A 19,541-nucleotide genomic window follows, 5' to 3' on the forward strand; every position below is an offset into this window, starting at 1 on the left:
AATTTTTTTCAATAAAAATTTCTCTAAAGATTTAGGCTCTGCAATCCAAAAATTTAGTGTTTTTATAATCTACAAACGATGCTGAATGTATTTTCATGGAAAATTAGTGAATTTTCAGGACTACAAACGAATAAACGTTATTATAATCATCTACGTTACTTCCAGAGCACGTATCGATTTTTTTTACAGGCTTACAAGTTACAAAATTAAATAATATTTGTTTTTTGTTATACACCTCAAACATAACAAAACCAATCTTTACTGTATTTACAGTTCCTTCTTGACGAAGTTTTGAATTAAAGGACAAGATAAATGATTTGAACGAACATTTGTTAAAGGAACACATCTAATTTGGAATTTCTGGAATCATTGGTGATAATCATAATGATCATACCAGTAACGATATTATCGTCTTCAGAGACTGAAGGTAAACCGAGTGATCTACCACTACACTCTCTTTGAGTACCCTATAATCCATAAATTCAACTTCGTCAGTTTGGTAATTTTTGTTATTATCAAATCTTCAATCACGGGAAGGTCGTGCACAGATGCGATCTTGGTCATCCGGTAGATCACAGAAAAATCGATTGAGTTCAATAGGCCAGCATTTATGTGCTTTATAGATCTACAAATCTAAAAATCCCTTATGACTAAGTGACTAAGTGAATGGAGTGCTAACGGAGCAAATAGAAGTACACAAAGGGATTCGGCAGGGAGACTCCTTAAGCCACTTGCTTTTCAATATCAATATGGACGAAATAATCAAGAAAGTAAGAAAGCTAAGGGGCTACCAGATGGAGGCCGAAATATTACAATATTATGTTACGCTGAGGATGCTGTTCTAGTAGCAAAAAATGTTTTCAAAGGCTTTTACACATCCAAAACTCCGATAAGATGTAATCTAGTCGTAGGCGACCAGATAATTCGCCAAATAATGAAATTCAAATACCTAGGAATCGAGAATTCAGGATTTGGAGACGTAGAGAACGAAGTAAGAGAGCAAACAACTAAAGCCTTAAGAATAGCAGCATATTTGAACGAAACCATATGGCGAAATAAACATATCGGTATAGAAGCCAAATCGAGAATATACAAGGCCATAAGACCCGCAGAGATACGACCAGAAACGGCGAAAACCAAAAGAATGATGGATACAGCAGTGATGAAAGTGCTACGCAGGATAGCCGGAAAAACCCTACTGGACAGGGAAAGAAATGAGAACATCAGAAGATTGTGCAAAATAGATGACGTCAACGAATGGGTTCTATCAAGAAAGAAAGAATGTAATGAGCACATAAGTCGTATGGATAACAACAGACTGGTCAAGATAGTGCGCGATAAATCCCCATTGGGCCTAAGGACCCAGAAAAAGGTGGAGCGTCAAGCTTGAAGCAAGGATAGGAGGCAAGGATGTCGAAGATAAAACAAGCGACTACTCCTAATACACGTAAGAAGAAGAAAACTTTGTACACGTAAATTCTCAGTTTTATATTCGCAAGAGTCGTTGTGTTTTAATTTTTAGTATCCAAAAGGTATGTCATAATTCTAATTCAACAGTCGAATACTACAAATATAAAATTTAAATTAATTTATGTACCGAAACACTCGGTCACTCAAGTGTTCAAGGCGATTTGACAAGTATAATTAGGGAAAGCATTGATTTACTAGATAGATATCGAGGAAAAATATGAGGACATATGAAAATGATCTTGTTCTTTTTAATAATATCAGACGGAAGTCCTGAAATAAAGACTTCTCGTACTTCAACTACGAAGTATAATGACGAGAGGAAGTTAGAACCATAATCGACATTTTCAATGTAACTATCTCCCCGCAAGGTAGAGAGATCTGAGAAAGATTTAATCTGCTTCTATGAGTGGTTGACCGTATGGGAATGAAGAAATTAAACTGTGAATGGACCGCATTCTATAACAAGTTTGCGCATACCAATAGCGTGACTCATACATACACGCATCCGCATATTTTCAAAAAATTTACCTTAATTGGGCGTATTGGAGTTACGACGATTCATTGAATCAGTTTTTAAATTCCGGTTTTCCTTTTATTCAACATAATCATTTACAATAATAAATTATAGTCACATATCAAATGAGATCTTACAATTATAATATGGTGAACTTTGTGAAAGAATGAGATGTTCCTGTTCGTAATCTTCTTGAAGCCATAACAGATATTGAAATATAGACATTGAGGTTAACAATTCGGAATTGTACTTTGATATTAGGTTGTTAGTTTTCAAAGGGAAATGTAAAAAACAAATTTCCAAAGTTAGTGTGTCTTCTGAAACCAGTAAGAAATTGTCGGTTTGATTTTAAAAAAGACACAAATAACAATTTGTTTTTATGAAATAAAAATACCGTTTAAAAAGACGAGTGTTCATTTTAATTATGTGTTTATAAAAATAAATGATGTTTTTTAGAAAAAAAACGGTAGTTTCTAAAGACACATGTCGGATTATTTTAGAAACAGACAACTCCCAAAGACATAAGATGGTCAGTTGTTGCCCCACCCTAACTAATCGCTTATTTTAAGAGACTTCCTTAAGTAGTCTTGACTCAAGTATTAAGGCAAATGGAAATAAGAAAATTAAAATGTTTTGAATGATAATAATATTGAGGTATTGGAAACTATTATAGATTTTTATTTCGTTCTTCAAACAATATTCGATGTATATTTAAATAAGAAAGTTACTAAATTTTTGTTAATCTTGATTAGTACTATTTGGTAGATTACACAAGAAAAACTTTTGCTTTTGAAAAAAAAACAGATTCTTCAAACAAATGATGGCTTGGTTACCAAAAAGATAATTTCCAAAACAAATGAAGGTTTGCTTTTGAAAGACAGTTTCCAACGACAAATGACTGTTTCTGAAAAAGGCAAAGATTCTACAATGATGTCTTGAAATCGAAATAAACAATTTCCAAGAGAAATGACGGTTCGTTTCTAAAAAAAACAGTTTCTACACACACACACATGATGGTTTGGTTTCGAAAAAGACAGTTTCAAACAAAAATGACGGTTTATTTCTAAGAAAGACAAATGACGATTTGCTTTTGGAAACAAAAGTCAGTATTCAAAGAGAAATGACGTTTTGTTTCTGTAGAACAGTTTCTACAAACCAATGATGGCTTGGTTTCGAACAAGACAATTTCTAAGACAAATGACGGTTTGTTTTTGGAAAAAACCGTTTTCTAAGAAAAATTACGATATTCCTTCGAAAGAAGAATTAGTTTCTAAAAACAAATGTTGGTTTGTTTTGAAAAAAGATAGTTTCTTAAGACAACTGATGGTTTATTAATAAAAAAGGCTGTTTCCAAGACAAATGACTATTTACTTTTGAAAACAAAAGTCCCCTAAGACAAATGACAGTTTGTGTCTGAAAAAGACAGTTTCCTAAGAAAAATGAGGATTTTCTTTCGAAAAAAAAAGACAAATGACAGTTTGTGTCTGAAAAAGACAGTTTCCTAAGACAAATGAGGATTTTCTTTCGAAAAAAAAACAACTTCTAAAAACAAATGTTGGTTTGCTTTGAAAAAATACAGTATCAAAGAGAAATGACGTTTTGTTTCTGTAGAACAGTTTCTACAAACCAATGATGGCTTGGTTTCGAACAAGACAATTTCTAAGACGAATGACGGTTTGTTTCTGGAAAAAACCGTTTCCTAAGAAAAATTACGATATTCCTTCGAAAGAAGAATTAATTTCTAAAAACAAATGTTGGTTTGTTTTGAAAAAAGATAGTTTCTTAAGACAACTGATGGTTTATTAATAAAAAAGGCTGTTTCCAAGACAAATGACTATTTACTTTTGAAAACAAAAGTCCCCTAAGACAAATGACAGTTTGTGTCTGAAAAAGACAGTTTCCTAAGAAAAATGAGGATTTTCTTTCGAAAAAAAAAGACAAATGACAGTTTGTGTCTGAAAAAGACAGTTTCCTAAGACAAATGAGGATTTTCTTTCGAAAAAAAAACAACTTCTAAAAACAAATGTTGGTTTGCTTTGAAAAAATACAGTATCAAAGAGAAATGACGTTTTGTTTCTGTAGAACAGTTTCTACAAACCAATGATGGCTTGGTTTCGAACAAGACAATTTCTAAGACGAATGACGGTTTGTTTCTGGAAAAAACCGTTTCCTAAGAAAAATTACGATATTCCTTCGAAAGAAGAATTAATTTCTAAAAACAAATGTTGGTTTGTTTTGAAAAAAGATAGTTTCTTAAGACAACTGATGGTTTATTAATAAAAAAGGCTGTTTCCAAGACAAATGACTATTTACTTTTGAAAACAAAAGTCCCCTAAGACAAATGACAGTTTGTGTCTGAAAAAGACAGTTTCCTAAGAAAAATGAGGATTTTCTTTCGAAAAAAAAAGACAAATGACAGTTTGTGTCTGAAAAAGACAGTTTCCTAAGACAAATGAGGATTTTCTTTCGAAAAAAAAACAACTTCTAAAAACAAATGTTGGTTTGCTTTGAAAAAATACAGTATCAAAGAGAAATGACGTTTTGTTTCTGTAGAACAGTTTCTACAAACCAATGATGGCTTGGTTTCGAACAAGACAATTTCTAAGACGAATGACGGTTTGTTTCTGGAAAAAACCGTCTCCTAAGAAAAATTACGATATTCCTTCGAAAGAAGAATTAATTTCTAAAAACAAATGTTGGTTTGTTTTGAAAAAAGATAGTTTCTTAAGACAACTGATGGTTTATTAATAAAAAAGGCTGTTTCCAAGACAAATGACTTTTTACTTTTGATAACAAAAGTCCCCTAAGACAAATGACAGTTTGTGTCCGAAAAAGACAGTTTCCTAAGACAAATGAGGATTTTCTTTCGAAAAAAAAACAACTTCTAAAAACAAATGTTGGTTTGCTTTGAAAAAATACAGTATCAAAGAGAAATGACGTTTTGTTTCTGTAGAACAGTTTCTACAAACCAATGATGGCTTGGTTTCGAACAAGACAATTTCTAAGACAAATGACGGTTTGTTTCTGGAAAAAACCGTTTTCTAAGAAAAATTACGATATTCCTTCGAAAGAAGAATTAGTTTCTAAAAACAAATGTTGGTTTGTTTTGAAAAAAGATAGTTTCTTAAGACAACTGATGGTTTATTAATAAAAAAGGCTGTTTCCAAGACAAATGACTATTTACTTTTGAAAACAAAAGTCCCCTAAGACAAATGACAGTTTGTGTCTGAGAAAGACAGTTTCCTAAGAAAAATGAGGATTTTCTTTCGAAAAAAAAAAGACAAATGACAGTTTGTGTCTGAAAAAGACAGTTTCCTAAGACAAATGAGGATTTTCTTTCGAAAAAAAAACAACTTCTAAAAACAAATGTTGGTTTGCTTTGAAAAAATACAGTATCAAAGAGAAATGACGTTTTGTTTCTGTAGAACAGTTTCTACAAACCAATGATGGCTTGGTTTCGAACAAGACAATTTCTAAGACGAATGACGGTTTGTTTCTGGAAAAAACCGTTTCCTAAGAAAAATTACGATATTCCTTCGAAAGAATAATTAGTTTCTAAAAACAAATGTTGGTTTGTTTTGAAAAAAGATAGTTTCTTAAGACAACTGATGGTTTATTAATAAAAAAGGCTGTTTCCAAGACAAATGACTATTTACTTTTGAAAACAAAAGTCCCCTAAGACAAATGACAGTTTGTGTCTGAAAAAGACAGTTTCCTAAGAAAAATGAGGATTTTCTTTCGAAAAAAAAAGACAAATGACAGTTTGTGTCTGAAAAAGACAGTTTCCTAAGACAAATGAGGATTTTCTTTCGAAAAAAAAACAACTTCTAAAAACAAATGTTGGTTTGCTTTGAAAAAATACAGTATCAAAGAGAAATGACGTTTTGTTTCTGTAGAACAGTTTCTACAAACCAATGATGGCTTGGTTTCGAACAAGACAATTTCTAAGACGAATGACGGTTTGTTTCTGGAAAAAACCGTTTCCTAAGAAAAATTACGATATTCCTTCGAAAGAAGAATTAATTTCTAAAAACAAATGTTGGTTTGTTTTGAAAAAAGATAGTTTCTTAAGACAACTGATGGTTTATTAATAAAAAAGGCTGTTTCCAAGACAAATGACTATTTACTTTTGAAAACAAAAGTCCCCTAAGACAAATGACAGTTTGTGTCTGAAAAAGACAGTTTCCTAAGAAAAATGAGGATTTTCTTTCGAAAAAAAAAGACAAATGACAGTTTGTGTCTGAAAAAGACAGTTTCCTAAGACAAATGAGGATTTTCTTTCGAAAAAAAAACAACTTCTAAAAACAAATGTTGGTTTGCTTTGAAAAAATACAGTATCAAAGAGAAATGACGTTTTGTTTCTGTAGAACAGTTTCTACAAACCAATGATGGCTTGGTTTCGAACAAGACAATTTCTAAGACGAATGACGGTTTGTTTCTGGAAAAAACCGTCTCCTAAGAAAAATTACGATATTCCTTCGAAAGAAGAATTAATTTCTAAAAACAAATGTTGGTTTGTTTTGAAAAAAGATAGTTTCTTAAGACAACTGATGGTTTATTAATAAAAAAGGCTGTTTCCAAGACAAATGACTTTTTACTTTTGATAACAAAAGTCCCCTAAGACAAATGACAGTTTGTGTCCGAAAAAGACAGTTTCCTAAGACAAATGAGGATTTTCTTTCGAAAAAAAAACAACTTCTAAAAACAAATGTTGGTTTGCTTTGAAAAAATACAGTATCAAAGAGAAATGACGTTTTGTTTCTGTAGAACAGTTTCTACAAACCAATGATGGCTTGGTTTCGAACAAGACAATTTCTAAGACGAATGACGGTTTGTTTCTGGAAAAAACCGTTTCCTAAGAAAAATTACGATATTCCTTCGAAAGAAGAATTAGTTTCTAAAAACAAATGTTGGTTTGTTTTGAAAAAAGATAGTTTCTTAAGACAACTGATGGTTTATTAATAAAAAAGGCTGTTTCCAAGACAAATGACTTTTTACTTTTGATAACAAAAGTCCCCTAAGACAAATGACAGTTTGTGTCTAAAAAAGACAGTTTCCAAAAAAACAACTTCTAAAAACAAATGCTGGTTTGAATTGAAAAAAGACGGTTTATTTCTAAAAAAGACTGTGCCCAAAAGCAAATAACGGTCTACTTTCGAAAAAGACGACTTAGATTTGCTTTTGAACAAGAGAGTGTCCTAAGACAAATGTTTGTTTTTAAAAAAGAAGAGATCTGAAAGACCAATGACCGTTTGCTTTTAATCATCTTTAATAGGATAATACTTAAAGCGATATTACAATACAATACTGCATAAAAACCTTTCACACAATATGGCACGTTACTTTTAAAAATATATTTAACAAAAATCTATTCTAAAATATAGCGTAAATAAACGCAATACACTATTTGTGTCTGTATTAACTCAATAGAATGTTAATTTAAATTAATAAACCTTTTTTGCTACGCCACTGGGAGACTGTGTTACTATCATTTTCAAGAATTTAATGCCTACTATATTTAAAACCATATTATAAAAAATATAGATTTTTGTTCAATAAAGTGATTACTAATACATAACTATGTTGTGTCCTTGAATTGAATATAGTTACCGAAATCCTTTCTCGACAATTTAACTCATTCATTATCAAAATCACGATTACGTTTAGATATTTAACCGAATATTTAAATTGATATTACTCATCAATATAACTCTATAATTGGAACCAAATTCAACAGAATCCCCTCAGTATTTTTAGAAGAAAAAGTTGTACTAGTTTATCAAGATAGACTAGTGAATAATTTCTTCTAAGAATATCTCTATTACTTTCAATAACCAAGTTGAATCATTTCCTGTTTGATGAATAATAATTTTTTTTTATTTAGTTGTACAGTATGGTATTATTTTTGAATCATTTTTAGGAGGCATTGGTTTTTACTTCCGACAAATGAATTCGTATAATTTTAAACTTAATTGACGTAAACATATACAGGGTGATGCGGGACTTGATGCAAGAAATTCAGGAGTGAGTAGATGACGTGAAAAAATTGCTGTGATATAAAAAAATTGGCAATTGTATCGTTTAAACCTCATATCTTCACATAGTTTTGTTGTTTAAAATTGAATCAAGATACTGATTTCTTGCCACGCAATATTTCTCAGAAACGATTTATCCAATCAAGACGACATCACTATCTAACGAATTTGTGCAAACTTAGCAGTCTTTGTTTACATTTGTCGAATATATGCTATTTTTATGAAATAATCATATATATTTGGAACAATTCATTACTCACAAAAGTTAGAATGATTCCACAGTATAAATTGATCGAGCTTATTAGCAAACGCGATGCAAATATTGACCTAACCTAACCACACTCTATCAAATTATCTCATTTCTGATGACTATATATTCAATAATTCTCTGAGAAATATTGCATGGAAAGAAATCTGTAAATTGATTCAATTTTAAACATAAAATAACTATGTGAAGATATGATTTCTGAAGACCAGTGGCGGCTTACGCCCAATGGTACAATCTAAATCTAACAAAAATGAATTTTTCAGTCGATTTTTTAAGCATAAAGGTACTTTTTGCTTAACTCGACAAAATGTATGGTTTAGAAGATATTTGGATTTTTAGATTGTTATGCATGTCAAGAAAACTGTTTGCCATAAAGAGACATTCTGAAGAAAATTATCATAAATTGTTATTATTTATTGAAAATACTTACAGGACGTATTAAAACAAAATTAAACAATAACAAACGACAACTAGCATTCTCTAGGACCATATTTTTTCACATCCAGAATGTTCTAGATAAACAACGAGTTGATAATATATTTGTTGGAAAAGTACTGTTTACTGATCACGCTGTTTTCACACAAAACGGTTTTATTAATTCCCATGATTTACATTTATGGGCAGATAAAAATCCTCACCGTACAATATACACAAAGAATCGATTTTGTGTTGTAATTTTTTGATAATAACCTTAATGGTCAACAATACTTGGAATTTGTTAAGAATGATTTCGCATGTTATGTGATAATCCTCTAAACATTCGCAGAGACATGTGGTTCATGCACGATGGAGCCCTTCACCACCTCCTATATGATGTAAAAAACCATTTTAATAAAATTTTATTATATATGAGGATGATGCCAGAAGTACCTGGCCTGAAAAATTCCACTTTATTAGAAAGTACACAAACTATACAGCATATATTTTAAGTTTGAAGATGCCACGTTGTTTATTATTTGTTTGGCAGCCATCAGTAGTGAACGTTTTTAGTTATTTTTTTTTTTGGAAAAAATTAGTCATCGTTATGTGATATAAAACTTTTATTTGAAAGGTATTAGCCCAACCAATATAAGAGCTGAACTTGATTCTACTCTGGGTGGGACTGCTCCTTTTTATCAACATCGAAATTTTGGGTAGCAGAGTTTAAACGAGGCCTTTCGACCTGCGAAGATCAGCATCGCAATGGTCGACCAAATGAAGTAACGACTCCAGAAATGTTCAAGAAACCCTACAAAGCGGCTCTGGATGATCGTCAACTGAAAGTACGCATAGCAGGCATAGTAGACATTTCAAAAACTGCGTTACATCGCATAATTAATGAGAAATTGGATACGAGAAAGCTGTACGAAAGATGGGTGCCGCGTTTGCTCACACTGGATCAAAAGCAGCGTCGTTTTGATGTTTCCGACGAGTGTTTGTCAATGTTTCACAGAAATAAAGCCGAATTATTACGCCGTTTGATAACTATAGATGAAACATGGATCCATAACTTCACACCCGAAACCAAACAACAATCGAAGCGATAGACTGAAAAGGGAGAACCGGCTGCAAAGAAGGCAAAGACCGTTCCATCTTCAGGCAAAATCAAGACGTCAGAACAACTATCGCCAGCGAATATTATACGAACTTATTGCAACGTTTTAGCGAAGAAATCAAGCAAAAACAGACGCATTTGGCTAAGAAGAAAGTTTTGTTTCATCAAGACAATGCACTAGCTCACACATCGTTATTGCAATGCCCAAAACTAATTAATTAAGGTTTGAACTACTACCTCATGCACCGTATTCGTCAGATTTAGCCCCCTCGGATTAATGTCTGTTCCAAGATTTGAAAAAAATGGTTTAGTGGTCAAAGAAGAGGTGATGTCGGCAATTAATGACTATCTTGAGAAGACGATTCATATATAAAAAGGATATCGAACTTATTGAACATCGATGGAAAAACTGTATGGAGCTAAAAAGAGCTAAGAACCTTGAAAAATAAATATATTTTTTCCCTAAATTTTTGTGTTTTCATTGTTGGGCATAGTTTGGTGAATAATTAAGTCTCAATGTTTTTAGTGCAAACTAATTAATTTAGTATACTTAGTGTTAGTCTATAAATAAATTCAGTAATTAAAAAACACCGTGTGTATAAATTCACTCCACCGTTTAAAGAATAAATAAGAAAAACATTACAATACTATAGATCTAACGATTCCGACGTATGATGATAGAAATTATAATCCACCATAAAAGACTGTTTGGGTTGAAAGTTCGGGAACCATTGGGGATATTCATACTGAATATACTGTTTACAATACCAATACCGAAGCTATGCATCAGTATCTGAAGACGGTAACATGGTTATCGAAACGCGCTTCAGACAATGTTATTGTGTGGTTGTAGCGGTGGACTCAACAATCTATTCAGTACTGGGTATTATTTTTAATCCTTATCACTTACTCAACAGTTAAAACATTCAAATTTTTTTACATAAATATTTGAGTGCCTTTGATTTGATTTAACATTTTATTACTTGCATTTAAAACGAATAAAAAGACAAATTAATAAGATGGAAACACGTTTTGAATGAATCCATAATAATTTGAAATGTCAAAAAAGGATGTTGCGGAAGCAAATAAGAGTTTGATATTCTGAAAATAACTTAGTTGACAAACGAAATGATATAAACAGAATATAAAAAAGTAAATATAGTTGGTAATTCATTTGATCTCATCATTTGATTGGCGCTAACCTGTCTGGCGCCTTAATAAGCGGCGCCTCGGTATTGCTAATTTTACTAATAGAACTACAAAAATTTGTTTGGCACCTTAAAAGAAAAATATGATTTTCGGAGAAATCATTAGTCGATGAAATTTAAATTCTAGTTGTTCTCGGCAAACTTTGGAATAGTAAAAAGTCACCTTGAAGTAGTTTAATATATATTATACTATATGCGAAAAATATTTTCATTTATGTGACAATAACTCATTTGTCGTTGTCAATTTTATTATTTATTAGATTCTACATGCAAATAAAACAATAATGTGAAAATTAGTCTCTATAATCATGAGAAATGAATGGTAATAGCGTTGTGGATATCAGTAAAACAGCTGACGTCATATTTTTCAAAAAATATTCTAGCTTAATTTTAAAACAGCGCCGGCAACAACTATAAATCATCAATGCAGTGGCGGCGCCAGATATGTGCGTGGTATGCGTCAGTACAGTGCCCGGCGCCTCTCAGGGTCCCGCAGCTACAGCTACGCTCTGAAAAATCATATATGGAAATATAGAGATAAAACACTGACAAACAATACTTTTTAACACATCACTCAATAAGTCGTGTGACTAACTAAGAAATAAAATTTTTTTGCCAAAAATCGATTTTATTCATCAATGCAGTCTCTTTCAAGAGATTGTAGAAGGATTTGTCTTTTGCCAAAAAATAGGTTTCAGTTTTAGCAATTGCTTTTTCATTAGAGCTGAATTTCTTACCGACGAGCATTTTTTTGAGATCAGCGAATAGCCAGTAGTCACTGGGCGCCAGATCAGGACTATACGATGGATGAGGAAGCAATTCGAAGTATAATTCGTGAAATTCAACCATCGTTGCCATCAACTTGTGAATCGGTACACAATATTGCATGCGCGTCCCAAAATACTGTAGCCATAACCTTCCCAGATGACTTTTGTGCCTTTGAACGCTTCGGACGTGGTTCACCGGCTGCATTCCACTCAGATGATGATCGTTTTGATTCCATAATGAAGAGATGGATCCATATTTCATTCTTTGTCAAATATTGACGCAAAAAATCTGATTTATTACGTGTAAACATGGCCGAACATTGCTCCGAAAGTAAACACTTTGAAAAAATCTTGACATGGTCAAATGTTCATGCATAACCAATTTGTGCACTTTTTTAATGTTTTTTGAAGTAACCCCCTCAATTGGACGACCAAAACGTTGACCATTATCGTTGTTTGTACGACCACGTTTAAATTCAGCAAACTAATAAGAAATTATTCGTTTCAATGAAGCAGAGTCCGCATAACGCTTTTGAAGCCATTGCTGAACTTGTACAGATTTTTTTTTTCATTAAGTAGCTATGATAAATTAACACACGAAATTTTTTTTAAATAACAAAAGTAGCTCATTTGAATGGCTGTCATTGACTAATCGAATCGTCATGAAATTTTTAGATTTGAAAGTTGGTACTTCATAAACGTCATATGGATTTGAGATTGGCAGCGCCATATCTGTGTGTCAGTCATACGACTTATTGAGTGATGTTTGGAGGCTTAAAATGCACAATTCCAATTTAGGATCTAAATTTTCCGGGGGAGTGGTCCCGCAGTGGCTAGCGCGACAACTGCATCAGCACTATGATGATAAAATACTGAAATAAGGCGCATAGATATGGAAATAGTAAGAGAGATAATTAACCACCTCTCTTTTGCATAAATTGCATTAACAAATATGTATTTTCAATTTTCGTCATTTTCATTATTTAAAAATATTTCAGCACTATAGCCCTGAACCATTCGATACAATTTCCAGGTAAGTTTAAGCTTTCCTAATATTGCAGTAATGATCATACTGAATAACCGCTAGCGTAGGTGTTTAGTCCAACTATATTTATCAATTTCAAATTACCTGCTCCTCTTGGCTCTACTGTATATGACAACGAATTCCTATAAATTGCTTAACTGCCTAATATCATTGTAAAATCATTTTCTCCACACTGATTGTTCCTGATTATTTGGACACTTCCAAAGATGGGAAGGGTAGAAGGTAGCACGTGTTACTGCTTTTTCTAGCCTCTTTTGTATTTAGATATAGTCTATTTTTACGTAAAGAATAACAAAACCAAATTTCATATCCAAAACTCAGTTCAATCATATTAAATATTGCTACAGAATAATCTTAATATATCCGATAGTTTTCATACATGTACCTGAGCTAATACAAGTTTTCGAACGTTTATTGGTCTTCTATAACCATAAGCACTACAGAAGAATAGAAAAAGGTTTGGAGTGGTCAAAAGCCATGTGCATTAAAGATCATATAGCCATATCATAAGAATTTTTTCTATAATTTACCTATTTGCTAATAAAGTTAGTGTTTTATTTTAATTCCAAAAATTTCTTCTCAACAAATTTCACCTAAAATACGATTGTAGGTTGTTCCAATTAGTAAGAAGGTCCAAGTGTATTCTTAGCAATTTAGTTCAGTTGCAACTTACTAAGTACAGTGTCGAATCTATTGTAAATTCTAGTTAAATTGGGAAATGCTACGTAACCGCGGAAAAATCGGTCTTTCAACAATTAATGCAGAAGCACCAATATTTAATTATTGAAGTGTAGACGAATACAACAGTGAAATTGAATTAACACTGATTTTATTGACAGTAGTTTTCTTCGTGTATGTCTGACACAAGATTAGATAACTTGAAAAAAAGTGAAGTAATAAAAAAGTCACTGCAAACTACGCAGACGCGATATCATCTTATTACTGTTCTAATTTCACGATGACACTGCTTTCACCATGGCAAGCACCACCACGCTTATTAAGACGTTATATAGGCTTCCAAGTAAGTGGGCCCATTGCGAAGACGATTGGAACGCCTGATATCAATAGTGAGAGACTCTGGAGCTGCCCCTGCAACTGGAACCTCTGGTGTTGGAGTCTGACTCGAGCTGGAACTTGAAGGTCTCCCCCGTTGAGTACGGTCAGAATCTGGATCATGAATAGGTTAAAAGTCATGTAGGTTTGAAGGAGAATGAGCTGTCGAGGTAGGTTCAGGCAGGTTCAGGGGCAAAGTGAATCTTCTTCTTTGGAATTTCTGAACGGCGAAGCAGGCCAATGTGGTGCTTTATTTCCACTTGTTGATATCGAGCTGAACGATGTAGTGAAGTCTTCCAAGCTTCTTGAGAATGGTACCAAGTTTCCATTGATTCCGGTTGTTGGCATAGTACCTCGACAACACGCCATCTCCCACGCTTAATTGGCGGCTGTTGAAACCATGATCGACGTTTGGATTGTGATTGATTGGACGAAGTACATCCAGTTGGCATCTAATGTTTCTTCCAAGGTAAAGCTCTGCTGGAGGTTTTCCACAAGCCAGTAATTGTTTCTAATCATTTACAGATAAACATTTATGTAAAAGTTTTGATGAAGCAGTGGAATTACTAGTACACTTGGTGTTTGTAAATCTATGATTTAATGAGTTATTAAAGTAGAGAAATGTGGCGAGTTTCAAGCTTCCACTATCAAGAAAGAGACACAGACTGATAATAGTACACAACAGCTGTTCAGGTTAGTTTATTAGCTTTTGGATCTACACGCACCACTACCAACCATGAAGACATGAATGCTGATGTCTTTAAAGAATTGTTCGAACAAATGTTTGATCTTCTTTCTCAGAACTATATAATAGTAATGGATAAAGCAAGTTACCCCTTGTTACTTGAAAATAGATTTACAGAAATGGCTAAATTCAGTTCCTTCCCGGTTCTATGAAGAAAGAGCTGTATCCTTTGTGTTCCTTGCGTAAAGAGAAATCAACAAATTATGGAATTGATGAAATTACTGGAATTGTGGAATGACAGTGGTTAGATCAGCACCATATCATGGGGCACACTGTTTACATTACCACTACAAAATTACACTGTCTAACGCGCGTTTCGATAACCAAGTTATCGTCTTTAGAGACTGAAGGTAAACTAAGAGTTAGTTTGAAAACAAATGTAGGTTAATAAATTTCCTTATGGAGGAACAAATCGATCAAGTGCCATCAAGGGAAAGTAGAAGCTAACGAATTTAGAGCCATGGAAGATAAGTCAAATTAAAATAAAATATTGCAGAAGATATTGACATATTATTAATTTTGACAGTGACTTACATACAGATGGCGCTGCTATTGTCGAATCCATTTGACGTTTAGGAAGTACCAACTTCCAAAAGACTATGTGTAAAATTTTATGACATTTCGATTAGTCAGAAAAAAGTGACAGCCATTTAAGTGAAGCAACTTTTTTATAAACAATGAATTCCAAACAATTTCATGTGTAAATTTATAACAGACACCGATGATATTGAACGATCTGGTCGTCCATTTGAGGTGGTTACTCCAGGAAACATCAAAATTATCATAGGTTCTTAATGAAAAAAAATACTGTACAAGCTCAGCGATGGCTTCAAAACCGTTATGCGGACTTTTTTCCATTGAAAAGAATCATTTCTTATTGGTTTGCTGAAATTTAAACGTGGTCGTACAAACAACGATATTGGCAACGTTCTGGTTGTTCAATTGAGGGGTTATTCCAGAAAACATCAAAAAAGTCACAAATTGGTTGTATCTAATGGTAAATTGAAATTGTGTGAATTAGCTGATGCCGTGAAAATACCAGAAGACAGTGTGTTTCCAATTATGTATGAATAATTCTTCTAAAATGAGTGATGTTTTTCAGCATTCAGTAGTCTTTCTGAGTCGTCACTATAGAAACGGTTTATTGCCATGCCGCGTGTTCGATTATTGGACTGTGTTTGCTCGTAGTTGTTTTCGAAAGATGGATGTTGATTATGATAGTGGTAGTGCTACGCCACCAAATATCTATGGACGCGAACGCAAAAGCATCTAATATGTTACCGGCCAAATCCAAGTCAGTATATGAGAAAATATATGACAGTCCTCGTGAATAGTGCGACAAGAAACTGTAAAAAAAGTTTCTGGAAATATCCTTGTATTCTTTTTTGTGGAAAAATCAAAAATATTAAAACCTCCTACATTATGAAATATTTACTAAATGTAGAAAAATACATTGAATGATAAGAAAAATATTCATATAAGTTTTATAAAGGAATTATATCAATAAATTAATTCAAGAAGCTGATAACAAAACAAATTTACTTTATAAGGTAGAGGTACAATCAATTCTCTGCTTGATTGCAAAATGGTTTGGGAAAGAAATGTATTAGAGCTACAAAAAGGGGTAACATTGCATCCATAAAACGTCACGGTCGCTGTAAATCTATCTTCGTAGCAAAAGCATATATAGAAGATATTTGGATAAATAAATTGCGATGTCTAGTAAAATATTCAATTGTCCATCTTCTGCCACCCAAATTGAGATATCTGATGAAATTATGGAATCAGCTGTTCAAGAAATAACTGACGTTTCTGATCAGCAGCAACATCTTCGGGAATTTATGTTGAAAGTTAATTGTTCAAACTTTACTATCAAGTGTTATTCCAATAAAAGAAATTGTTTTATTATAAATAATCAATTAATAATTAACTCTGCTTAAAATACGTTCTTCAAAGCGTAATATCATTGTACAAAAACTATTCTATTCTTTATACAATGGTAATATTTAATGTTTATTTTGGGAATTATTTTAGTAGCGAAAAAAAATTTTTGCCGGTGGAAAAAATTTAATATTTGTGCATCAATAGATAAAGTTTTTCTGACGATTGTAACAAACCAAGTATTTTGTAAATTTATTTACAAATTTCTAGAATTTATATTAAAACATTTAATAACAAATATTTATTTTAATGAAAAACGCAATTTTTATCAGAAACATTGTAATAAATCATTAGTTTTGCCAAAAATTATTTTATTTTTTATAAATCTGTTGAAAATATATGAATCTTCATAGTTTGTAAGGGATGGACTTACCTGAAGGAACTAAAACCGTTTCATCAAGGCCTGTTGTTGAGCATTCTGCGGAATTTTCGTTTAGCACTTTTCTGTCGGTGGTTGACGAGGATTGTGGTATTTCCGTCGATTCTGCACTAATTTCACCGCATTCAACATTTTCACTGAATTCCGTATTCGTAATGTCGATTTCCTTTTCGGCGTCAAAAGGTGATTGAATACGTAAAATAAAGTCCAACGAGCAGGAACTATCTCCACCGTAACTTTGAACCGTATCTGCACTATCTTGTCTTTCGAATTTTTGTACTTCCTCATCGCACAGGTGACTTTGTTCGTTATTTTCGCTATTTTCGCTACTTTGTCTGTCCATTGTTCCATTTTTATCGAACGGTATTAAAGCGGAACTGAAACTGAAATCCTCTCTGATATTATCACTACCTAACCAAAATTCATCCGAACTCGAACAAAAAGTGCGTTTAGTCATACATCCATGTTGTAAAATCATCTCAGTCTCCTGAGATGACTCACACTTCTTAGTCTCATTAGATGCATTAGATGTGTCTTGAGGTATTCGCGCACTTAAAAGATACTTTAAAAGTTCACTGGTGGTTAATTTTTTGAAAATCGACCGTTCAGACGTGGACGGTCGTAGAAATTCTTCGCTGTCACATCGTGAACTGTGCAACGTTGTTGAATCACCATTTTTCGCGGCCAGAGCCGACGGATTCATGAATCAAATTCCGGGAAGATATTTACGTGGAGATTTTTCTGTGTTGATTGTGTGTGCTTTTTCAAGTCTGAATGTTGGTAAAACCCAATGAGCGGCTGTATCTTAACTATGGTCCCGTTCCGTTGGTAAAAGTACCGGTACAGGGTGATGTGTAGGTAAGTCGATTAATTTATCAGTTGTTGCTGAATGTATAGAAAGATTATACAATTTGGGACAAATTCCGTAGCTCAAAATAATAGTAACTTTCTGTAATTTCTCAATTCTTAGACCTTTTGATATATTAATGCATCTATATGCTCTTGATTTTAGGTCTCTTCTGTTTTAAAATTAGTTTTTTTAAAGAAAAGTCGAAACGACAAATTTTATCCTCTAAAAATTATTTAAAAAACTAATTTTAACACAGAAGAGACCTAAAATCAAGAACATTTAGATATATTTTGACAAAGACCTAAAGAAAAGTCGAAACATCAAATTTTATCTTTCAAAAATTATTAAAAAAACTAATTTTAAAACAGAAGAGACCTAAAATCAAGAACATTTAGATATATTTTGACAAAGACCTAAAGAAAAGTCGAAACATCAAATTTTATCTTTCAAAAATTATTAAAAAAACTAATTTTAAAACAGAAGAGACCTAAAATCAAGAACATTTAGATATATTTTGACAAAGACCTAAAGAAAAGTCGAAACGTCAAATTTTACATTCCAAAAATTATTAAAAAAAACTAATTGTAAAACAAAAGAGACCTAAAATCAAAAACATTTAGATATATTTTGACAAAAGACCTAAAGAAAAGTCGAAACGTCAAATTTTACATTCCAAAAATTATTAAAAAAAACTAATTGTAAAACAGAAGAGACCTAAAATCAAAAACATTTAGATATATTTTGACAAAAGACCTAAAGAAAAGTCGAAACGACAAATTTTATCTTTAAAAAATTATTAAAAAACTAATTTTTAAACAGAAGAAACCTAAAAACAAAACTATTCGGATATATTTTGAGAAAGACTTGAAGAAAAGTCGAAACATCAAATTTTACATTCCAAATATTATTAAAAGAAACTAATTTTAATACAAAAGAGACCTAAAGTCAAGAACATTTAGATATATTTTGACAAAGACCTAAAGAAAAGTCGAAACGTCCAATTTAATCTTCCAAAAATTATTAAAAGAAACTAATTTTAAAACAGAAGAGACCTAAAGTCAAAACTATTCGGATATATTTTGAGAAAGACTTGAAGAAAAGTCGAAACATCAAATTTTATCTTCCAAATATAATTAAAAGAAACTAATTTTAACACAAAAGATACCTAAAGTCAAAACTATTCGGATATATTTTGAGAAAGACTTGAAGAAAAGTCGAAACATCAAATTTTATCTTCCAAATATAATTAAAAGAAACTAATTTTAACACAAAAGATACCTAAAGTCAAAACTATTCGGATATATTTTGATAAAGAATTGAAGAAAAGTCGAAACATCAAATTTTATCTTTCAAAAATTATTAAAAAAACTAATTGTAAAACAGAAGAGACCCAAAATCAAGAACATTTGGATATATTTTGACAAAGACCTAAAGAAAAGTCGAAACGTCCAATTTTATCTTCCAAAAATTATTAAAAGAAACTAATTTTAAAACAAAAGAGACCTAAAGTCAAAACTATTCGGATATATTTTGAGAAAAACTTGAAGAAAAGTCGAAATATCAAATTTTATCTTTCAAAAATTATTAAAAAAACAAATTTTAAAACAGAAGAGATCTAAAATCAAGAACATTTAGTTATATTTTGATAAAGACTTAAAGAAAAGTCGAAACGTCCAATTTTATCTTCCAAAAACTAGTAAAAAAACTAATTTTGAAACAGAAGAGACCTAAA

At 32.0% G+C, this 19,541-nt stretch overlaps 1 protein-coding gene across 1 annotated transcript in view; it reads right to left on the reverse strand.

Annotated features, from left to right (window-relative positions):
- LOC130446502 (DNA-binding protein D-ETS-6-like) overlaps positions 1–17,529 on the reverse strand; it is a 54,210-nt gene extending 36,681 nt beyond the window's left edge. The window contains exon 1 of the mRNA XM_056782802.1: positions 16,954–17,529. Within this exon, the coding sequence (XP_056638780.1) occupies positions 16,954–17,437 (484 nt within the window). The 5' untranslated portion in view covers positions 17,438–17,529. The remainder of the gene's footprint in view (positions 1–16,953) is intronic.
- Between the last annotated feature and the right edge of the window lie 2,012 nt (positions 17,530–19,541).

Source organism: Diorhabda sublineata, chromosome 7 (assembly GCF_026230105.1).
Source record: "Diorhabda sublineata isolate icDioSubl1.1 chromosome 7, icDioSubl1.1, whole genome shotgun sequence".
Classification (NCBI taxonomy): domain Eukaryota; kingdom Metazoa; phylum Arthropoda; class Insecta; order Coleoptera; family Chrysomelidae; genus Diorhabda; species Diorhabda sublineata.